The following is a 23,824-nucleotide window of genomic DNA, read 5'->3' on the forward strand; positions in this document are numbered from 1 at the left end:
ACTGTGCATGCATATTCCCACTAGGCTTTGGAAAAAATGCCACTTGACAGTTTTCAAATCAGCCTCATGGTGGCGCTACAACAGGCCAAGCCGCGTCTCACACACACACACACACGTTTATATTGCTCCTAAACATTTTGCCAAACTTCACACACACTCCTATCCTCCTGTGCCCAGAAGGGCACTTTTTCTAGTTTACCTTCTTTTCTGCCTGACCACGACCTGAGTAATCAAATTTTGTTCTGTACTTGACAATAAAACTCCTTGAACCTTGAATTATATTTATATTACATAAATGCTGCTGCTGCCTTTAACATTTATTATCGCCTGCCCTTAGTTATTTTAGATCGCATTTTAAAACACTGCTGTTAACAGTTATCATACGCCTTTCTCTTCTGGACGATTTCTGGCACGATTGTTGTAGCAAGTTGGGGGAGAATTGGATAAGTGCTGGGGCGATGAGTTACTTAGCTCTGAGCATGCATACAGGCTGCGGGACTATGGGCTTCAATTAGGCAACAAAGATGTGTTTACCTTGTAGTCACTCTGGATAGAGAGTGTCTGATGAATGACTACATTGTAAATGTAAAGCTACTATCAGTGAGTTGTAGATTCCATTCTCTCTCTCTGTCTCTCTCTCTCTCTCTCTCTCTCTCTCTCTCTCTCTCTCTGTCTCCTATAAACATTGTATTGTTGTTCTGGCTTGTGGTGAGGCTGTGTTTGTGTCTTCATCACAACAAGACTGTATGTGAATGTATGTTCAGCTGGTCTGTCCCCCCCCCCCTTCCCCCCGCCCAGTATCCAAACATCATATCAGTTTCTGTATGAACTCTCTAGTCACCAAACAACGAGGTAAATAGTCACATACGTAGAGAGTGCAGAGAGAACGATGAATATAGAAAGATCTTAAAGAAACTCTAGGATAGCAGGTATACAATGAGCACATTGAAAGGGACATGTGGAGTGTTGTCCAGGGTGTTTTAGGGAAGGGAGAAGAGTCTGGGACGTGTGGAGTGTTGTCCAGCGTGTTGTATAGGGAAGGGAGAAGAGTCTGGGACATGTGGAGCGTTGTCCAGGGTGTTTTAGGGAAGGGAGAAGAGTCTAGGACGTGTGGAGCGTTGTCCAGGGTGTGTTAGGGAAAGGAGAAGAGTCTAGGACGTGTGGAGCGTTGTCCAGGGTGTTTTAGGGAAGGGAGAAGAGTCTAGGATGTGTGGAGCGTTGTCCAGGGTGTGTTAGGGAAAGGAGAAGAGTCTAGGACGTGTGGAGCGCTGTCCAGGGTGTTTTATGGAAGGGAGAAGAGTCTGGGATGTGTGGAGTGTTGTCCAGGGTGTTTTATGGAAGGGAGAAGAGTCTGGGACGTGTGGAGCATTGTCCAGGGTGTTTTATGGAAGGGAGAAGAGTCTGGGATGTGTGGAGTGTTGTCCAGGGTGTGTTAGGGAAAGGAGAAGAGTCTAGGACATGTGGAACGTTGTCCAGGGTGTTTTAGGGAAGGGAGAAAAGTTTAGGGCGTGTAGAGCATTGGAAGTTTGAAGAGTCTGGGACGCGTGATTTCTTTCTTCGTCCGAGCATAGACATGGTAACGCCCCGCCTGCCTATAATACAAGAGAATGACAGCTTGGCACGCGCGACAGTAACTTTTATTTTTGTAGAAGAGGCAAACTAATATTGTTTATGCCGTTGGCCTGTTTATTTGTATACATGTGTAACTTGAAACATTATTGTACTGTAAAAAGGTCTCTTTTCCCTTGATCTTTATCTTTTTAGTATTAGTTTAATATAATTAGATTAATACACGATAATCAACACTAACACAGCCAAATCAAATCATAGTTGTTCAATCAATTATTCAATCAAAGCAAACGGTACAAACAATATTGGTTTTCCCCTTTTACATAAATTAAAGTTACAAGTTACTGTTGCGTGTTGCCATTCTCTTGTACTTGTATTATTTCCCACCACGGAGTACCCTTGCATCTCGGAGGACAGGCAAGACGGGCAGTGTCGGTGGGCCAATCGGAGGCAGGCGGGGTGTTACCATGTCTAGACGGGCAGTGTCGGTAGGCCAATCAGAGGCAGGCGGGGCGTTACCATGTCTATGCTCGGACGTAGAAAGAAATCACGCATCTGGGACATGTGAGCTTGCAGATCTGCTATACTATAGCGATAGAATACATGTTTTGTTTTAGAAGCATATTCCATCAACATGAATGGTCGATCAGAAATTTCAAAAAGCAAAGGTTAAAGTCTCTAGTTAGCGGTATGTGGAGCTTTGGAATGATAAGTAAACATCACACAATTTGTTTTTGAGGTGCGCTAGCCCCTCCCATGTCCAGCTTTGAGGGTTTGTGTGAACACAAACATTGTCTTAACACAAACATTGAATGTCATTGACAATGAATGGCCAGCTTTGAGTGTTTGTGTAAACACAAAGAGTAACACAAACATTGAAAACAAAGGTGAGTACGCAAATTGTGATTGGCCGGAATGAGATGATGATGTATGATGATAAGAGCGCCCCTCACTTCACACGGGTGTGATTTTATTTAGATTATACCGGTATTCCTGTGTCTGGTGATGATGATGAGTCTGAGCCTGCAGAGTCACATGTGAGAAGGGAGGGGCCACCACACACACCCTCCCCCATAGCCCTCTCCCCCTCCCCCAGCGAGGAGTGGAGGGGGAGGGAGGGCTCAGTTTGAATTAGCTTAGTTTTGTTTATGCTTCACATGGAGTAGGCAGTGAGAGAGAGAGGTTCACTTACAGCACAGAGAGAGAGAGAGAGAGAGAGAGAGTTTCACTCACAGCGCAGAGAGAGAGGTTCTCACACAGAGCAGATCAGAGAGTCCAGACACACTGCAGGTTGTCTTGGACATGAGCAGGTCTGTACCATTCATTCATAATCATTATTCTATTATTGTTTTATTGTATTATTATTATTATTATTATGGTTGATGTGAGTTGAAGAGTGAAGTGTGTTTCATGTTTAGCAGCTGATTACTGTTTACTCTGATTACTCTGATTATTATCGTCTTTCTCACATGAGTAAGTCGCTCTGGCTAAGAGTGCATGCTATAGGTAGGTGTGAGTGCGTGTGTGCGTGCGTGCGTGCGTGTGGCACACACACACACACACACACACACACACGCACTCAGTGTGTGCGCGCGCGTGTGTGTGTGTGTGTGTGTGTGTGTGTGTGTGTGTGTGTGTGTGTGTGTGTGTGTGTGTGTGTGTGTGTGTGTGTGTGTGTGTGTGTGTGTGTGTGTGTGTGTGTGTGTGTGTGTGTGTGTGTGTGTGTGTGTGTGTGTGTGTGTGTGTGTGTTTGCGCGTGCGTGCTTGCTCATTGTGAGGCTGGTTTGTACTGTAGGACCTGTCTTACCATCTGTGTTTACATTCTGTCACCAGTCAGTCTTCCTGGACCTGTCTCTCTCTCTCTCTCTCTCTCTTAACTGTCTGTCTCTCAGAGGGCCCCGTCTCTCTCTCTGCGTGTGTTTACTGTCTGTCTGTCTGTCTCTCTCTGGGTGACTTTCCACAATAACAACAACAGATGATGTTTGGACTTGCTGGTTGCCATGGTAACAGGGATTAGGCAGAGGCCTGTTGTTTTGTGTTGACAGAAAAAACAGAAAGAAACAAGCTCCCACAGAGAGCGAAAGAGAGAGAGAAAGAGAGACGGTGTTTTCTGATTATTATTGTTTTCTCATTATTATTTTTTCTATAGTAATGATAATAATAATAATTTAGAGACCATATTATTTTGACATGCTAGGTTCCTTGTTGACCTGGTATCACGTAGTTTCTATAGTTTCTATATGTATGTACAGAATATTATTTTTGTACTATGTTGTTTAGACGCTGACTGGTTAAATTGTAGATCTGTGGTACCAAAGGTACATTATACAGTGTTTTTAACATTTCACTATTTTATTAGGATTATTTAAGGTTTTTGTCGCCCCCGAACCACTCAGCCCACTTGGTGAGACCCATGCTGGGTGAGTGGTTAAACAGAGTAGCGGGATTTGGGCAGAAGTACCGCTGACACTTTACCAATCTATTTACATTCTGTGAATGAAAAAAGTGTTGTGATTGGTTGAAAAATATCGTATCCGTGGGAAATCCATCTTGACGGATGTCCCGGCCCGACACTTCCGGCTATGCAGTCTGTGGCGGACGCGAGCAAAGAGAGGCACCGCCGAGCGAGACGCCGTGCCCAATGTTGCGAAGTCCGCTAGAGACGACTCGGCAATGACTTGATGAGTTATGTACCGATAGGGACAGGATCGTAAATTACCCCCTTAGACAGTGCCATCGCCGTGCACTACACCAGTGGTTCTCAAAGTGGGGTCAGGGGACCCCCAGGGGTCCTTGATGGAGTTCCCGTGGCTCCCCAGCTAAATTATATAGTTAAGAACCAAATGGACCCTTATGGACCTTAACGGGTCCATTTGGTTCCATTTGTACACTCTCAGTGTTAATATATGTGGGGGGACCCCACCCAGAGATAGAAATGTCATTAAATGGTGATCCGTAACCTAATGCATGTCAAAATGTCGGTCCTTGAAATTAAAATGGTTGAGAGTCACTGCTAGAGGCGTAAAATGGGGGTCCCTGTCATACTTTTTCAAATGGGGGTCCGTGGGCTGATAAGTCCCAGACCGCAGGTTGAAGAACCGAGCTTCATAGGCTGACTTTCACAGAAGATGACCAACTGACAAGCAATCAGTGTCCCCATGTCTGTTTATAAGTGACCTTGGCCTTGTTTTTTTCTATAAAGTGGCTTGTTGTGGCCTTTCATCGTGTCTCTAAAGTGTAGTTGATTATTCGGGGCTTGTTTCTAAAGTGTAGTTGTTTTCTAATGTTTAAAACAGTTCTCAAACATGTTCATGTCAACTCAAGGGCCCCCACATTATTATGTATTTGTCCACAGACCCCCTTTTGAAAACATGTTGTGCCAGGCAGGGACCGTGTTGTGTTGTGTTGTGTTGTGTTGTGTTGTGTTGTGTTGTGTTGTGTTGTGTGGCCTCTACACCAGATCGGTGGGCGTGTGCCAGAGTCCTGCACGGGTACAATTTTCGATACCCGCCCCGCCCGTCAATCATCAGTTCTGCAACCCGCCCGTTACCCATGATTTATATAAAACTCGAAACCAGATCCCCCCGGCCCATCAAAAAATGGACCCGTTACCTTCCCCGTTACCCGTTCATATCACCGGCACCGATAGCTATCATTGACTTTATTTCATCCAACACCGCATGTGGTGGTGGTGGACTGCGTTGCACACAGAACGGAAGACATGTAGTTGACTGAGGCTACTGCTGCTTATTATCACAACATAAAGTTATATCATGATTTCGACCTAAATGGCATATTGGCATAATATATCAACAAGGAGAGGATGATAAAAAAAGGATTAGCCTGATGAGTCGACCGTCTTGAATCAAGACGGTCGACTCAGGCCAATCTTTTTAACTTTATTTACACTTAGCTTTACATCTTGTGTTGAATGTTGGCATTATAATCCCTTGGTGTTTCATCAGCGCGAGCGAACGGAAATATAGGCTACAGTACAGGCTGCAGCCTGGTGATAAAAAAAATAAACTCCACACGTGAAATGCTACGATAAGGAAGCAAGGATGTCACTGCTATGCAACAAGGAAGTAGCACAGGGAAGCACAGCAGGAGAAACAGAACGCCATTATGAAAGAATCGTCAGTGATGTGACATCACTGACAATTCCTTGGGCATGTGACGGATTTAACTCCGCTGTTAAGAAATACCCCAGCTCAGCTGCTGCCATCGTTCAGTGCGGGTCCGCTGATTAAAAAAGTTCACCCACCCGCGTTGCGTTCCGTTCCGCCAGCACCTGTTAATTTATAAAGGTATATTGTCCCGCCCGTTCCCACCCATCAAACTTGGGTACCCATGGGGTATCCCCGGGTATCCGAGCCGTTGCAGGACTCTGGCGTGCGCCGCAGATTTGCTTCACTGTCTCCATTTTGGAGCCGATATACGTGCGCGTGGGGCCGCACACGCACATGAAAAGTAATTAGAGCCGATCCTATATTTAGAGCATGCGTGTCCCGGGCCATCGCTATCCGCGTGTCTGGTGTAGTGGCCGGTATCATTGACATACTATAATTGATCTTTCCAAACGCGTTTTCCACGTACAAACGCACTTGTGTAGCTCGGACGAATTTCCAATGCCAAAAACACAATTAAGAGGGCCCGGACCTATTTAATCCATTAATAAAATGTGCCCATCATTTATAGCGCCCGGACAACTTTTACCGGGGGACCGGAAGTTGTTGTGAATGTCTGTGTAGCAGCTAACAATAGCCACACCACTCTAGAGTCGATCGACAACAACGGGAGGTAAGAATAAATCTATCGCGACTAGCGACTGGACCACGGAGCGCCGTCTAACACAGGATCTTTTTTCATAATTAGACGGGATGATTTTGCGAGTTATGAACGTTTTAAGATTTTCGTTTTCGTCCGCTAAACAGGCAGGGAACATTTTCGATGACGTGTCACTGTTGTGCAACACCAAGGATTGGGCAACAAGCGCTCCTAGGCTGTGGAGCGATGCGACCGGTTTTGATATCATTAATCTCCGTCCTATTTATCAATCTCTGTCTCGGGCAACTTGACCGTGAACTTGAACTTGACGGTGATCTCCGTCTGGGGCCCTTAAACTGTTAAATTGTTATTTCACAATTATTTGTGTGACAATTAATCGTCAACTTAAATGTGTAATGGTGACAGCCATTACATTACATTGGCTGTATATAGCCCTACAGCCACTTCCTCCGGTCCGCCTGGAGGGTCCACACGCCCTATGTTGAGCACCAGAGAGCTTTATAGTGGTTCACCCGACAGAACTCATTCTCAGTCTCATGTGTTATTGTTAGCGGGCCTCAGAGCCTCCGAGCAAGGCACTATGTTTATACCTCGCAGCCCTCGGAGAGAGGGAGCGAATGTTTGTTTGTGGCTCAGACCTTAATTAAAGTATTCGTCTGGGCTTGTGTTGTTCTGGTAAACACCAGTGCTGTGTGCAATGTTTTTATATTCATTATTTATATCTCTGTGTTGATGTTGACTGTAAACAATCTCCCAGAGAGCTGGGAGGGGCTGACAGCGTGGGGGAGGGGAGACAGGGAGAGAGAGAGAGAGTCTGTGTGTGTGTGTGTGTGTGTGTGTGTGTGTGTGTGTGTGTGTGTGTGTGGGGGGGGGGGGGGGGGTAATTGCTAGATGCCTAGCAGAGCTCTGTTGTTGTTGTTATTGTGTGTGTGCGTGTGCGAGTGTGTGTGTGTTGACTTGTATCACTATATTTGTGAGGGCCACAAGTTCAGTAGAATATGATGAATAGAGGAACTATTTTAGGAGAAATGGTTGAGAGTGTAATTAGAAATACATTGCAGGGTTAGTGTTCGGATTAGACATTTAGAGTGTCACATACCTGGAAAAATAAATAGCTAGATCTACAAGCTCACAAGGCGTTGCAGCGCGACACACATGACCTTGTTGTAGATCTTCGTTTTCCAGCCTTTCCAAGGTTAGAAATAGCAAATAAAAAACCTGAATGGCCTCGTGAAATTGTCAAATGTCGACGTCCTCACAACTCTAGTAATACAAGATGTGTGTGTGTGTGTGTGTACGTGCGTGCGTGCACTGCAGCTTGTTGTTGTTATTGTGCGGCGGTTATAATTTCCCTCAGGGCTCACAGTGTTATGGTTGTGTTTTTGTTTTTGTTTGTTTGTGTTATTCCTGCTTTTCCTTCCAGTCCAGTTGGAACCTCATTTATCTGACCTGACCCACCACTCTGCTGGAGAGTGGAAAAATACACTACTAGATATACATATATATATATTTATATATATATATATATATATATATATATATATATATATATATACATACAGTATACACACACACACACACACACACACACACACACACACACACACACACACACTGGTATAAGTATTGGCCAGTAATAGTATGTCAGTCTGACACCACATAATTTATCATATTTAATTTACAGTAATCTATCTATAAATGCACCAAGTCTCTGTATGTATGTACGTACATCTGTAATCTACGTAAATTAAACACACGCATTCCACACCACCACAGGGAGTGCAGTGTCCGGTGTCAAGTCTGTTGTATCGCCGGTTTGTCCAGAAACATCACAAAAGCCTCTAACCCAGCCTCCGGACAGGGCCCAAATCCAGATCACCCCTAGATCTCCATATATGGAGCTGGCCTGTTCTGACATCACAATGATGCGCAACCTCGCCCTTTATTAGCCAATATTGATCACACCTGATCACCCCCAACGAGCACTGTTCTACTAGTATTTTTGAGGGGCGCTAGCCCCTCCTATACACAGGTTTAATGTTTGTCTTTAGTTCAATGTTTGTTTTGTAAACGCATTGACAATGAAGGGAAAATTTACGTCTCTTAATGGTGTTTAATGTTTGTGTTTGCACCGTTTGTTCTACATCACCATTACATGACCTAATCAACATGAGTTAGGCTTTAATATATTAGCGGCCCTCACTTCACACAGGTGTGATTTTTATATTTTTGAGGGGCGCTAGCCCCTCCTATACGCAGGTTTTTATTGTTAATGGCGTTTAATGTTTGTGTTGGCACTGTTTGTTTTACATCACCATTCACCATTACATCACCTAACATGAGTTATACTTTAATATATTAGCGCCCCTCACTTCACACAGGTGTGATTTTTATACTTCAGTTGGTGGCGCACTACACTACTGTTTTATATACTCTTACTGTACTATTTACATTATTAAATGTTTGTACTAACTTGGAGCTCCACTTTAAGTATTAATGGACTTTGTATTTATTCCCACTGATCCTTCTGGCATTGTTGTTGTTTTTGATTCACATTGTCTGGTTGTTTTTGTTTTGGTTTCTTTTGTTCTCTTGGTTTATTGTTTATGTGCTTTTTGTCTCTTTGGGTCTGTGTTCTCTTCAATCCTGTCAGCGATGACAAGTTCTGTTAATTCCTGTAAGCCCACCCGATGTACTATGAAATCTAGTTCTGTTCATTCCTGTAAACCCACCCGTTGTACTATGAAATCTAGTTCTGTTCATTCCTGTAAGCCCACCCGTTGTACTATGAAATCTAGTTCTGTTCATTCCTGTAAACCCACCCGTTGTACTATGAAATCTAGTTCTGTTCATTCCTGTAAACCCACCCGATGTACTATGAAATCTAGTTCTGTTCATTCCTGTAAGCCCACCCGATGTACTATGAAATCTAGTTCTGTTCATTCCTGTAAACCCACCCGATGTACTATGAAATCTAGTTCTGTTCATTCCTGTAAGCCCACCCCATGTACTATGAAATCTAGTTCTGTTCATTCCTGTAAACCCACCCGATGTACTATGAAATCTAGTTCTGTTCATTCCTGTAAGCCCACCCCATGTACTATGAAATCTAGTTCTGTTCATTCCTGTAAACCCACCCGATGTACTATGAAATCTAGTTCTGTTCATTCCTGTAAACCCACCCCATGTACTATGAAATCTAGTTCTGTTCATTCCTGTAAACCCACCCGATGTACTATGAAATCTAGTTCTGTTCATTCCTGTAAACCCACCCGATGTACTATGAAATCTAGTTCTGTTCATTCCTGTAAACCCACCCGATGTACTATGAAATCTAGTTCTGTTCATTCCTGTAAACCCACCCGATGTACTATGAAATCCCACCATTCAATGTAAGCCTTGTTTTCCTTTTCATATCAAGGTCCATTATTTATTCAGCATTTTAGCCACAGACCACCATTTGATGAGATTTAGCATTAGCCTCTCAGACCCAAGACTAAAGAATATTTTGTTGTCTTTAGATACGATGTTGCAGGGACGTAGCTGACCATTTGGTTGCCCTACTCGTAGGATATTTGTGCTGCCCCCCCTCCCGACGAGGGGGGGCAGCATTTCCTCATTCAGATCGGCTATTTTTGCCGTTCGCGAGGAATCACACGCAGCCACTCCTTATTACGCGGCGGAGGCACGGAGAAAATTGTTATTATAATAGTCGGCTTGGCACTTTTTGGCACATTTTGTTGCCCCGGCCACTCGGCGTGTTGCCCTACTCGCAGTGCGTATTGTGCGTATACGTAGCGACGGCACTGCGATGTTGTCCACAATTCCATGCTCTGTTGATGTTGAGATAACAAAATGACAACTCTTCTCTACATGCTCTAATTGTGTAGACTTCTTGTAAATCAGATCGTGAACCCAATAGGATCCACCAGCCCCTCTAGACCAGAAATCACACAGGCTGTGGCAGGCTAGTGAGCTGTTGATTGATGTGCATACATTAATTAATTAATACATTAATAAATACAGAACTGAGCACCAGCAGTGAACTCATTGTCACGTTCTGATTGATTATAGTTTACTTTATCCCCAGCGTAAGTAAAGACAACATGTTGCATTGATCGATTGATCGATTGAATACTTATTGTCAGTTTACATTAGTAAACTGACAGTTTTTATTCTACTAGAATTAGCAGAATAAAAACATCAGACATGACGTGTAACAAATAAAACTGCATTAGGAAAGAATACAAAAACAGTATTCAGTTTAATAAATAGCTTATAATTCACTAAATAGATTAGTACACACACACACACACACACACACACACACACACACACACACACACAATGTCACATGGCTGTGGGTGGTTTGTTTGTCTCAGTTTGCTGACAAAAGTGTTTTTGAAACTCACCTTATATAAATAAATGTGATCCTGAGCTCCAGACTGTGAGAATGGGCTGTTATTGTTTGTGTGTGTGTGTGTGTGTGTGTGTGTGTGTGTGTGTGTGTGTGTGTGTGTGTGTGTGTGTGTGTGTGTGTGTGTGTGTGTGTGTGTGTGTGTGTGTGTGTGTGTGTGTGTGTGTGTGTGTGTGTGTGTGTGTGTGTGTGTGTGTGTGTGTGTGTGTGTGTGTGTGTGTGTGTGTGTGGAGATTGTGTCTCTAGAACTTGAACTGAATTGTCATCCTGAAACGTTTAACACATTTTCTTCACTTTGTGTTTTGCAATCGCCTTCTTCAAATCCCATCAGAACCTGAGGTTTTCTATGAGGTTCAACTCATTAGAATGTGACAGCAGGGCTTGACATTAAGGCTAGTCCTGTTGTCCGGGACAAGTAATTCATCTTTCCGGAAAGTGCATTAAAATTTTACTTGTTTGTTGGACAAGTGACTCTTGGTTTCACTTTTTCTGTGACACTCCTGGCCAACAATAGAGCACCGAAGTCCTGACGTTACTGTCAGTAGAGGGCGCCAGTCCACAGGTTTGTGTACTTTGCATTGAAATCCCCAATCTATTCATATAAGAACTGTGTTTGAAAAAAAATCATCCCAGCCTTTTCACTCATATGGATATGAAGCATCGACTGAAGGTGGAAATGTACAAATATACCCAAAGAGTAACAAAATAAGCGTTAGAAACGAGTCAAACAACCCAGAGACTACATTTCCGGGTAGGCGGGGTGGCTATAGCTGCCCGTCGCACAACAGAAACTGACATGTTAATTATTTATTTGTATTTATTTTATTGATATTTAATGTTTCGTGGTTACTACGAGTAGAGTCACCGCCAGCTGAGCTTACGTCAACGAGGAATCTCAGGAAAGCAATGTGTTGACAGCTGGGCGTGACGTATATTTGCAGCGACATTGCTTTCATTGTAGTTTCAAGGCTTTTGCGGCCACATTAATTCCATTTTCTCCAGAAACTGGCTGTATCAAATATTAATGAACATCATTAACGACGCACAGCCACCCCCCTGACAGAAAGGCCGGGATGATCGGTTTATTTTTCAAACGATTATATTAAGCGACCTAAAATCCCCCTATGGGGATTTCAATGCAAATAAAAAAATACATGAACCTGTGGACGGACGCCCTCTACTGAAAGTGACGTCAGACTTCGGTGCTCTATACTGTCTGACATTATTGACCGGCTTTCCAAATAATCACCTTTCCAATATTGTATACAGCCAGCCATAGATCGGTCCTATCCACGCACGGTTAGCAACTTGTAGCACTGCGTGTGCACTCACCCAATAATTAATTCCCAAGACTTGGAGTCATTTTTGGAGAATAGTTTCATATCCATTTGAAACTATATGTATTTACCAAAATCAACTCAGTTAGTTCATTTAAAATGTATTTGTGTGTGCTCGTGCTTCGGACAAGTGACTACAATCTTCCAGGACGTCCTCTGAATGTTCCTGTGATGAAGCTGATTGTTGTGATATTGGTTTGTTGTGTTGCAGTTCCCAGTGACCACGTCCATGATGACCCCCCCAGTAGAGACCCCACAGCAGCTCCAGAGCTCCAGTCTGCAGGCCTCCACACTGCAGGGCTCCAGTCTGCAGGCCTCCACACTGCAGGGATCCAGTCTGCAGAGCTCCACTCTTCAGGGCTCCGGTCTGCAGGTCTCCAGTCTGCAGGCCTCCGGTCTTCAGTGCTCCAACCAGGCCCAGCAGAACGTCCTTAGCTCCCAGCAGCTCCAGGTTCTGCTCCAGCAACAGAAGGTCCTCATGTTGCACCAGGTACTGTAGGTTGAACCATCCATCCATCCATTCATCTTCATTCGCTTATCCGTCATAGGGGATAATCAAGTTCCAGCAGAGAGCTCCAGACTTCCCTCTCCAAATCAACATTAGCTACTTCCTCCTGGGGAATCCCGAGGACCAAGGTCCTTGGTCTGCTTGGTTGGGTCTAATTCCAGTGAAGATATAATCCATCTGGTCCTTGGTCTACCCTGGGGTCTCTTCTCAGTGAATATATAATCCATCTGGTCCTTGGTCTACCCTGGGGTCTCTTCTCAGTGAAGATATAATCCATCTGGTCCTTGGTCTGCCAAAGGGTCTCCTCCCAGTGGAGATATAATCCATCTGGTCATTCATTGGTCTGCCAGAGGGGTCTCTCCCCAGTGGGATGTGCATCAAGGACCTCCATAGGGAGACGTTCGGGAGGCATACGTACTAGATGCCCGAACCACCTAAGCTGGCTCCTTTCCAAGTGAAGGAGCAGTGGTTCACCCGATAGATTAGAAATTCACCCGAAGCACATTTTGTAATCTGGGGAATTAATCTGAGATAAATGCATTACAAAATTCTGTTTACATGGAGGCAGACTTTTTCACTTCCGGTACATTTCCCGTTTTATCGATTGCCTAGTACCGAGGGTCATTCAGGCGGTGGCGAGGACCACAATCTAACTTTATCAATAAAAAAAACAATCTTTGGCATCCAGAGCCTTGGCAAAAAGAAAATACGAGATATCTCGTCTTTGGCGTCCAAAGAGTTCCAACAGTAGAATGTATATTATTTTTACATGTTATAATATAATGATGTTTTTATATATGTGTTGCAGCAACAGATCCAGGAGGTCTTTAAGAACCAACAGGAGCAGCTCAACATGCAGCTGTTACAGCAGAACAACTCTGGACTCAATACAGAGGTATGCTGATATACTAATGATAGTAACTCTGGACTCAATACTGAGGTATACTGATATACTAACTAGTCCATACTCGGGATGTGTGCAGACAAACTATAGAGTGCGGTAGTCCCCTGCTTCACAGAACTTTTTCTCTATGGAGAAAAAAATACAACACTCATATTTGTCTGTTTCTAGCAAAAATTTAACTAATGTAACACAATGATTTGTTTATTTTTCAGACACAGTTCTTATATGATTATAATACAAATAAAAAAGTACATGAACCCGTGGCATAGCGCTCTCTAGCGATATTGACGTCAGACTTTGGTGTTTTATTGGGTTATTGCGACAGCAGGTCGCATTTACTATGAAAAAGTCCATGTCCTGTCAGTCAGTCAGTCAGTCACTTATTATCCCCATAGATGGTCACGTGACATCTTCAGGGATGGAGATCCCTGATGTCATAGTAAATGCGACCTGTTAAGCTCATATTTGGAGATCAGTGATGTCATCAATATTGACCAGCAACACCACATCTGACCTCAAACACTTAGATCTACATATGGATATATGTCAGAACCTGTTCTGACATTCCATATGTTGACCTTCCCCATCCTTCCTCTTCGATATCTCCCTTTTGACTGATACCTGTCCATTCAAACTCTAGTTGGGCCTGCCCCAAAGTTATTAGTGCAGCCGCGCCCGGCAGCCGGCGAAAACTAGAGTTCCTCAACAGGCCCGAAAATGAAGGCCCGGCCCTACCTGGGCCCTCATCAAACCCTGTACACTCAAGACAATGTCCCCGCTACCACCCTTAGATCTCCATATAGGGAGCTGACCTGTTTTGATTTCTGACATTCCATATGTTGATTTGACCTCATCAAACCCTGTACACTCAAGACATGCTCCTTATATGGCCAGTATTCATTCCATGTTGATCTGACCCCCCCATGCCAAAGCGCCAGCGCTCGCCCATCAGTCTGCCGTCAACAAGGCGGATGCGTGCACAAGGTCGCTTCTCGCCCTTAGGCGTCTTACTGGTATGCATACGGTAGTTTAACTTTTGGAGAGTCACATTTTCAGAGTCAAGAGCCAGTTTAGCTCAAACCCACAGACAGAATGGAAGAATGACAGAGATTCCTTTATTAACTTAATAGTAGGATAGTAAATACATAAATAATAGTATTAACTAGAAAAAGTGCCCCTCGGGGCACAGGTCTCCACCAAGCCAGGTCAGGTTGTGGCCTCCTGGTGGCGCTATAATAAGCCAATGTGAAAAGGGTGCCATTTCTTCATACGCCTTTGATGGCAATTGGATGATTTGAGGCATTTTGTTCCAAAAATGTGTTTTGCAAAAATCAACCTGTTGGTGGTGCTATAACAGGCCAATGTGAAAAGGGTGGGATATATTCCTCAGCCTAGTAAGAAAATGTGTGAAAGATTTCACGTAAATTGCATGCTGCGTTCATGATTTGAGGCTTTTGTTCAAAACGGGGCAATCTTGCAAACTGTGAAAGCCAATTATAGCCAATTAGGATGGAATATGAAATATCGGACAGATCCGACTTGAGCACATGACTATAGAGATACTGTGTAACGATTTTTGGACAGAATCTGAAGGAGTAATATAAAAAAATGTGTTTTACAAAAGTCGGCCTCCTGGTGGCGCTATAAAAGGCAGATGCGGAAAATGCAGGTCAAAGGTTTGTCCTTGGCCTCTAGGGAGTGTGCATGCAACGTTTCACGCAGATCGGTGCAGTTTTAGGTAAAAAATGTGAAAAGCTGCCTCATGGTGGCGCTATAACAGGCCGTTCTGGAAAATGTGGGGCAGAGGTTCATCGTTGGCATCCAGGGAGTGTGTGTGCAAAGTTTGGCATCGACCGGGTTAACGGTGCCGGAGATTAGCTGGTAACGGACGGACGGAAGGACGGACACACACACGGACGGAGTGCAAAACATACTAGACAATTAAGTATAAAAGTGTGCTCCTCGGAGGGCAAGTTCGACAGGTAGATGGAATATGAAACAATTTGTCTCTGATAATGATGATGAATCATCTTGGTCACATGACTTCAGAGATGTGTGTGAGTTTTGGACAAAATGTGTAGGAGTTGTAGCAAAAACTGACCAAACATCCTGTGTGTGTGTGTGTGTGTGTGTGTGTGTGTGTGTGTGTGTGTGTGTGTGTGTGTGTGTGTGTGTGTGTGTGTGTGTGTGTGTGTGTGTGTGTGTGTGTGTGTGTGTGTGTGTGTGTGTGTGTGTGTGTGTGTGTGTGTGTGTGTGTGTGTGTGTGTGTGTGTGTGTGTGTGTGTGTGTGTGTGTGTGTGTTCAACAGCAGCTGAGTGTCAGTGTTCAACAGCAGCTGCTTCAGGTCCAACAACATCACCTGATGAACCTGCAGAGACAAGGCCTGCTGAGTGTCCTACCTAACAATAGCACTGGTACTGTACCCTACTATACCCTACCTCAGGGGTTCTCAACCTGTGGGTTGCGACCCCTCGGGGGGTCGCCAAATTATTTTGGGGGTCCCCAAATAATTAAAAAAAGAAAAACAAAAAAAATTATGCAACTGAATGGCTGGAAAATGGAAATGAAAAGTTTACATATAGTACACATACATGCATACACCTTCCCTAATGATTATATCTGGTTTCAGTATTTATTTATGGTGTATTGTCTCTATTATTAAGGTTATTGTAGCAGTCAATTTATATTGGGGGTCGGGAGTGGGCGGGGCGGGGCGGGGGTCGTTGCCAAAGCATTTTCGGGGGTCCCCGGCCAAAAACGTTGAGAACCCCTGCCCTACCTCAGTGTCCTACCTAACAATAACCCTGGTACTGTACCCTACTATACCCTACCTAACAATAACACTGGTACTGTACCCTACTATACCCTACCTCAGCGGTCCCCAAACCTTTTTGGCCGTGCACCCCCTGTTACCTCCTTACCTAGCTGACGCACCTCCCCAACGCTAAATCTCCTTGTATTTGCCGGAAATTATATATTTTTTTAATATGATTATGGCAAAAATAATCACAGAATGTCACTGCACTGAGAGAGACATGCAGCTGTTCTATACTCCCGCGGCTGCATCTTCTTACAACAGTGGTTTACCGGATTTAGCTGTTTGTGTTAAATAACACCATAAAACCGCCATTACTCTTTTCATGTTGCACAACACAAGGGGTGCACGCACCACCGTTTGGGAACCCCTGGCCTACCTCTATCATAACCAACAGAGACAAGGCCTGCTGAGTGTCCTACTGTCTAATAACACTGTGATATATCCCTACCTGTACTATACCGTACCAATACTACACCCATTGCAGAGGGCCACTTCACCACTTTTGTAACCAGATCTTATTTTAATGATGTTTAAGACACAAGATTCTCTTTCCTGGGGTTATGTGTATTTTAGTCATGGTGCCATGTTCATGACCAAACTTTAGAGATAGGATCCGACAGGAAGCACGCACATCTCCAGAAATTCTACAGGTGCTGGTCAAAAATATACGTACAATGAAAAGGAAGGGATGTCCGCACACTGATGTGGTCTCACTTTCTTCCTGGACTACAAGTCACACCTCCACGAAGCCTTCCCCCGCTCCACAAGGAGATGCACCCAAAGCATTTTGGTCATTGTAGGAATTCAGCAATCCAGTCAAACACACAGACTTCATTATTTTTTCTGGCCATATAGTGCAAATTTCAAATTGTGCTACTGTTATCTACTACAAATACTATTAACATTGAGTGACTGGAAGTTTGTCCCTTTGACCTACAGAGACAAGGCCTACTGAGTATCCTACCATCTAATAGTCCTACTACTTCAATACCCTACCAACACCCTACCAAATAGACACGATTATGCGACCGCATAATCAGCCAAATCGCCCAGATTAAATATACAGGGGTTATTATTATTTATTTATTTCCCTAAAAGGGAAGCGCATAATCACGCAAACTTCCCGAAAATGGAGTCTGCTCTGAAGAAGGCTCTGCCGAAACACGTCAGCGTTTGCAAACAAACATGAGAAATTGCATCTGAGCCAGTCTTTCATCTTTTATTTTGTTGTGCCGCTTTTTATATTTAGTTGGTTTATGAGTTATTTACAAAGCTGAGCACCCACTGCCTTAACCAAGGGCAGTTTCCAGACGAAGCACACTGTTTCTCTTTCTTTATACTCCACATTTCTTCGCAAAATCAAGGAATTTAGCTTGCGTAATCAAGGATTTTACCCAGCATTTTTCTGGAGGGCCTACATCTAATAGTCATACTACTTCAGATGCAATATCCTACCTCTATTCTGAAGAGGTGAGTTCTCAGTGAGGCTGTGCATAATTTAATGAGCTTTATAAAATGACATACTGCTAGTGTATGTGTGCAAGTAAATGACATAGCTAGCATCTAACATAAACACAAAAGAACATGAAATGGAGTCATGGACAACAAGTTCATCTACGTCTAAATAACATAACTAAATGGACGACAAACAAGTCCATCTATCTACATAACATGAAATGGTCAACATAACAAGGCACAGACAGAGATAATTAGTAGTTTAAGTGTTCAGAGGATGAGGTGGAGTCTGGAGAGGTTCAGGTTTCACACCCTCGCTCTGGAATGGATCATACATCTACAATGCCTGCCAACGTGCCCTAGAGCAAGGCACTGAACCCTACAAAAGAACACGAGTGTTAATGTATATAAACCTGAAGAATTTACAGGCATATGAACAGGAGGAGAGAACGTTGAAGCTGTAGTGTTACACCTCCTTGGCCTCTCTCTCTCCTCCAGCCACTAATGAAGGTGTTTGTGTTGTAATTGTAGGATGTGAGAATGGAAGCAGCGTGTCGTCCATGATGGCTGCTGCAGAGAGCACGGAGCTCTCCTGTCAACAGTCCACAGCCAACGGACATCACAAGAAAGACAGGTTAGTGTCTGTCTGTCTGTCTGTCTGTCTGTCTGTCTGTCTGTCTGTCTGTCTGTCTGTCTGTCTGTCTGCCTGCCTGCCTGCCTGCCTGTCTGTCTGTCTGTCTGTCTGCCTGCCTGTCTGTCTGTCTGTCTGTCTGTCTGTCTGTCTGCCTGCCTGCCTGCCTGCCTGCCTGCCTGTCTGTCTGTCTGTCTGTCTGTCTGTCTGTCTGTCTGTCTGTCTGTCTGTCTGTCTGTCTGTCTGTCTGTCTGTCTGCCTGTCTGTCTGTCTGTCTGTCTGTCTGTCTGTCTGTCTGCCTTTCTCTCTTTCTACTTGTCTGTCTGTCTGTCTGTCTGTCTGTCTGTCTGTCTGACAGGTGATTAAACATTGTTAGTGTCTGTCTGTATGTGGGCTAACCTACAACCTTCTGATGCTTTAATAATACCCAGTTTATATGTTCGCCGCAGGCTTTAAAAACAATGGCATAAGAACAACAAAGGCAAGACGAAAAAACTAACATTATACAACAACATAAGAGAGTAAAAAGTAGATTCAAAACTAATTAAGGCATACAATAAAATACCTAGGGGGAAAAAGACTAAGCAAAAGGTTCTGTTAAAAATGTTTTGAGTCCATTTTTAAAAGCATATTTCTGTATATTTTGGGGCTCTCAAATGGTCTGGGAGGGAGTTCCACAGGCGTGGGGCAAGAGTGGCAGACTGGTCTTTTGACACAGTGGGCTAAGCTATAATGTTTTCAGATACATATTTTAGCGTGATGATTACGTTTAAACCCAGTAATACACTGTCTGGATGTCACCTGGAATGAGATTAAAAACGGAGTGGTATGTAATCAAAAGCACCTGTGTTTGGACGGACGCACAGCAATGGGAATGGGAATTTAATTAAGATTCATTAATATGCATGTGAGCCTCGACACGTCATCACGTAGCACGTTTTCGTTCAAAGGAAATAATTTAAATTTGATTTGTATTGACTTTTGATACACAAATGAGAAATTTCCCATTTTTTTGGCATCCATTGTTGGGTATGTCCATATGATTATCACGGATATGGTCTAAAAGTGTGAAAAACATATTTTTCTTTAAAAGCGGTGGTATTAATTAGGGCTTGTTTGTTTGTGTGTGACTCGTCGAAGCGGGAGGTAGAGTACCTGTTATCAGTGTACTGTCGCTTGTGGTGGGCCAGGCTGGGCCAAAAAATGTCCAGGTCGCCCCATGGTGGAGATATTCACACACATTCATACACCGATGGCGGCTGAAACCATGCAAGAAACCAACCTACTCATTGGGAGCAATTAGGTAGGGGTTCAGCGTCTTGCTCAAGGACACTTCGACACTAAATCCGGGAGGAGCCCGGGATCGAACTGGGAACCTCGCGGTTCCCATCCGGCCGCTCTACCAGTAGCCCCTGTACTGTATGTGGGCTAAGCTACATCCTTCTGACACTTCCCAGAACCCCTGTTGAAGTTGTGTTTGTTTGTTTAACTAGAACCGCCCTGAAACGGGGCAGTATGTCATGAAACAAACTAATTAAAACAAGCCTACAGCACAAGCTGTACAACACATTGCGATGCGACGCGTTCTGAGCTTGTAAATCTGCTTTTTTGTGAGGTTTTAAATCCTTTCTGCGTTCCCACAACTCAGGGTGGTTAGTACCCATTTACAGGTCCAAAACTAACCGTGTGTGTGTGTGTGTGTGTGTGTGTGTGTGTGTGTGTGTGTGTGTGTGTGTGTGCGCGCGTGTGCGTGTGCGTGCAGTGTGTCAGTAGATGACAGTCAGAAGAACACTCATGCTCTCTATGGTAACGGCATGTGTAAATGGCCTGGATGTGAGACCGTGTTCGGAGACTTCCAGTCCTTCCTCAAGTAAGTTGTCCACACACACACACACACACACACACACACACACACACACACACACACACACACACACACACACACACACACACACACAGAATATCATGATAATATGTTTACTGTTTGGATTCTCATAACATGTTATCAGTTCTGAACCAACATGGAGGCTAACATGAAATGCACTCAGCTTTTACGTTCCAATAACAATGCTGCCCTCTAGTGGCATTAACATAGATTTGCAGGATTCATTCAATGGGTCAATTTTAAGATGAAAAGCGTTTAGATAAATATAAAGAGTTGAGACGAAGAACCATCTGAGTCCATAATAATAATTACCCATAATGTATATATGGATGAGGGGTCAGGACAGATAGGCCTTTTCGGGGAGGGGCCAGAAAGAATAAATTATAGACTTTTGTTGTTGAATTATTTAGCTTACCGATACAGTTTCATGCACTTATGATAATGATTTATATGATTCTTATTGGTGTGTGTGTTTGCGTGGGTGTGTGTGTGTGCGTGTGCGTGTGCGTGCGTGCGTGCGTGCAGACATCTGAACAGTGAACACACACTGGATGATAAGAGTACGGCTCAGTGTCGAGTCCAGATGCAGGTGGTGCAGCAGCTGGAACTACAGGTAGGCTATGACCCCGCCCCCAACCTACAAATCATTATGACATCATTGATCCCGCCCACCGACTCCAATGCATTCTGTAAACGTCCGGTTGTCCCTATGTGGAGCCTTCAATTAGGGACAAACCAATAGAAGTCTATGTAGAAGAGCCGCCATTGGACTTGGACGGAGTTTGCGTAACTCTGTATACTCTATGGTTCCTCTAGCTAGTAGCTAAATCATGGCATTTTTTTTTTTTTAATACAATCTATCGAATAGCTTAAATACAATGAGATTGAGCTGAGTTTTGTTTCTGTGTGTCCAGTTTGAGAAAAGTTGTAAACAAGTTAGGAACCAAATGGACCCTTACAGGTCTGTAACTATAAGAGTGTACAAATGGGAACCCCTTCCTCTGTGTGATATTAACCCCTTGCTCTCCTGCAGCTGAAGAAGGACAAGGAGAGACTGCAGGCCATGATGGCTCACCTGAAGTCTGCTGAGCCTAGAGCTACTGAGCCTAGAGCTGCTGCCCAGCCCGTAAGATATATTATATACAGACACACACACACACACACCCACACGCTAGCACGATAGATCCAATAGCCCACACTCTGAATATATAAAAAACGCTGATGAACACAGCTAACATTTTGGGAAAGTGAAAAGCAGGCGTCATGGTTGTGCTAATGTGCAATCTCCAAAATCAGATCATGACAGCGGTTTCCTTATTTGTAGGCTTATGTATTCATTATAATAATTGTTTATTTCAGGTCTCCATGGTTCCCAGCATGTATTAATGATTATTATTAATATTAATTTCAGGTCTCCATGGTTCCCAGCATGTATTAATGATTATTATTAATATTAATTCCAGGTCTCCATGGTTCCCAGCATGTATTAATTATTATTATTAATATTAATTCCAGGTCTCCATGGTTCCCAGCATGTATTAATTATTATTATTATTAATATTAATTTCAGGTCTCCATGGTTCCCAGCATGTATTAATTATTATTATTATTAATATTAATTTCAGGTCTCCATGGTTCCCAACATGTCCTTCTCTCCGGCCACGCTGCCCAAAGCCCCGCCTCCCATGGCGGTGTCTCAGAGCGCCACAGCGCCCTCTACGCCTCTGACGCCGTACAGCGAGTCCTCGACGGCCAGCATGTTCACTGGTACCGCCCCCGTCCGCAGGAGATACAGCCGCTCCATGAGCCAAGGTCAGCTGACCCGTGACATCATCACACACACACACACACACATTATGATGTCACACATACTATGACGTCACAAACACTATGACATCATACACACTACTATGACATCACACACACACTACTATGACATCACTACACATTATGTATAGAGGGGGGAGGGGGGGTGTATTGGCTGCGTAGAGTGGACCTCTCGTCTGCTACTGGTGCAGAAACCAGCCTAAATTTAAAAAAAAATCTGACTGTTTGGTGGAGAGTCACCTTAACAATGTCACCACCACTACTGCAGTTGTGGCAGACATCAGTGCATTCTATAAAGTATATTTGATTATGAATGGTTAATGTTTAATTAACCATTTACGAGCTTTGGTTACGGCTTAAGAGCTGTTTTCATCTTCCTCTTCTTCTTCTTCATTGATATTGTTTTATTGTTTCAACAGACATCACAGATAACAAGGAGTTCTACTTAAGTACAGAAGTGCGGCCGCCATTTACCTACGCATCACTAATAAGACAGGTAAACACTGTTATGTTACCCACGCATCACTAATAAGACAGGTAAACACTGTTATGTTACCTACACATCACTAATAAGACAGGTAAACACTGTTATGTTACCTACACATCACTAATAAGACAGGTAAACACTGTTATGTTACCCACGCATCACTAATAAGACAGGTAAACACTGTTATGTTACCTACGCATCACTAATAAGACAGGTAAACACTGTTGTTACCTACGCATCACTAATAAGACAGGTAAACACTGTTATGTTACCTACACATCACTAATAAGACAGGTAAACACTGTTATGTTACCTACGCATCACTAATAAGACAGGTAAACACTGTTATGTTACCTACACATCGCTAATAAGACAGGTAAACACTGTTATGTTACCTATGCATCACTAATAAGAGAGGTAAACACTGTTATGTTACCTACGCATCACTAATAAGACAGAGATAAACACTGTTATGTTACCTACGCATCGCTAATAAGACAGGTAAACACTGTTATGTTACCTACACATCACTAATAAGACAGGTAAACACTGTTATGTTACCCACGCATCACTAATAAGACAGGTAAACACTGTTATGTTACCTACGCATCACTAATAAGACAGGTAAACACTGTTATGTTACCTACGCATCACTAATAAGACAGGTAAACACTGTTATGTTACCCACGCATCACTAATAAGACAGATAAACACTGTTATGTTACCTACGCATCACTAATAAGACAGGTAAACACTGTTATGTTACCTACACATCACTAATAAGACAGGTAAACACTGTTATGTTACCTACACATCACTAATAAGACAGGTAAACACTGTTATGTTACCTACGCATCACTAATAAGACAGGTAAACACTGTTATGTTACCTACACATCACTAATAAGACAGGTAAACACTGTTATGTTACCCATGCATCACTAATAAGAGAGGTAAACACTGTTATGTTACCTATGCATCGCTAATACGACAGGTAAATACTGTTATGTTACCTACACATCACTAATAAGACAGGTAAATACTGTTATGTTACCTACACATCACTAATAAGACAGGTAAACACTGTTATGTTACCTACGCATCACTAATAAGACAGGTAAACACTGTTATGTTACCTACGCATCACTAATAAGACAGGTAAACACTGTTATGTTACCTATGCATCACTAATAAGAGAG

General features: G+C 43.4%; 1 protein-coding gene across 2 annotated transcripts in view; it reads left to right on the forward strand.

The window, feature by feature from the left end:
* The window catches only part of LOC306918504 (forkhead box protein P1-like), a 54,125-nt gene that overhangs the window by 22,926 nt on the left and 7,375 nt on the right, over positions 1–23,824 (forward strand). The window contains exons 3-11 of one of the 2 annotated variants that reach the window (XM_079496080.1): positions 12,323–12,601; positions 13,428–13,514; positions 15,832–15,937; positions 18,328–18,430; positions 20,190–20,297; positions 20,838–20,925; positions 21,346–21,438; positions 21,938–22,124; positions 22,559–22,635. In XM_079496080.1, coding sequence (XP_079352206.1) covers positions 12,323–12,601; positions 13,428–13,514; positions 15,832–15,937; positions 18,328–18,430; positions 20,190–20,297; positions 20,838–20,925; positions 21,346–21,438; positions 21,938–22,124; positions 22,559–22,635 — 1,128 coding nt within the window. The remainder of the gene's footprint in view (positions 1–12,322; positions 12,602–13,427; positions 13,515–15,831; positions 15,938–18,327; positions 18,431–20,189; positions 20,298–20,837; positions 20,926–21,345; positions 21,439–21,937; positions 22,125–22,558; positions 22,636–23,824) is intronic. The other variant, XM_079496081.1, reaches the window with a different exon arrangement.

Source organism: Electrona antarctica (genome assembly GCF_951216825.1).
Source record: "Electrona antarctica genome assembly, chromosome: 2".
NCBI classification, from domain to species: Eukaryota; Metazoa; Chordata; class Actinopteri; order Myctophiformes; family Myctophidae; genus Electrona; species Electrona antarctica.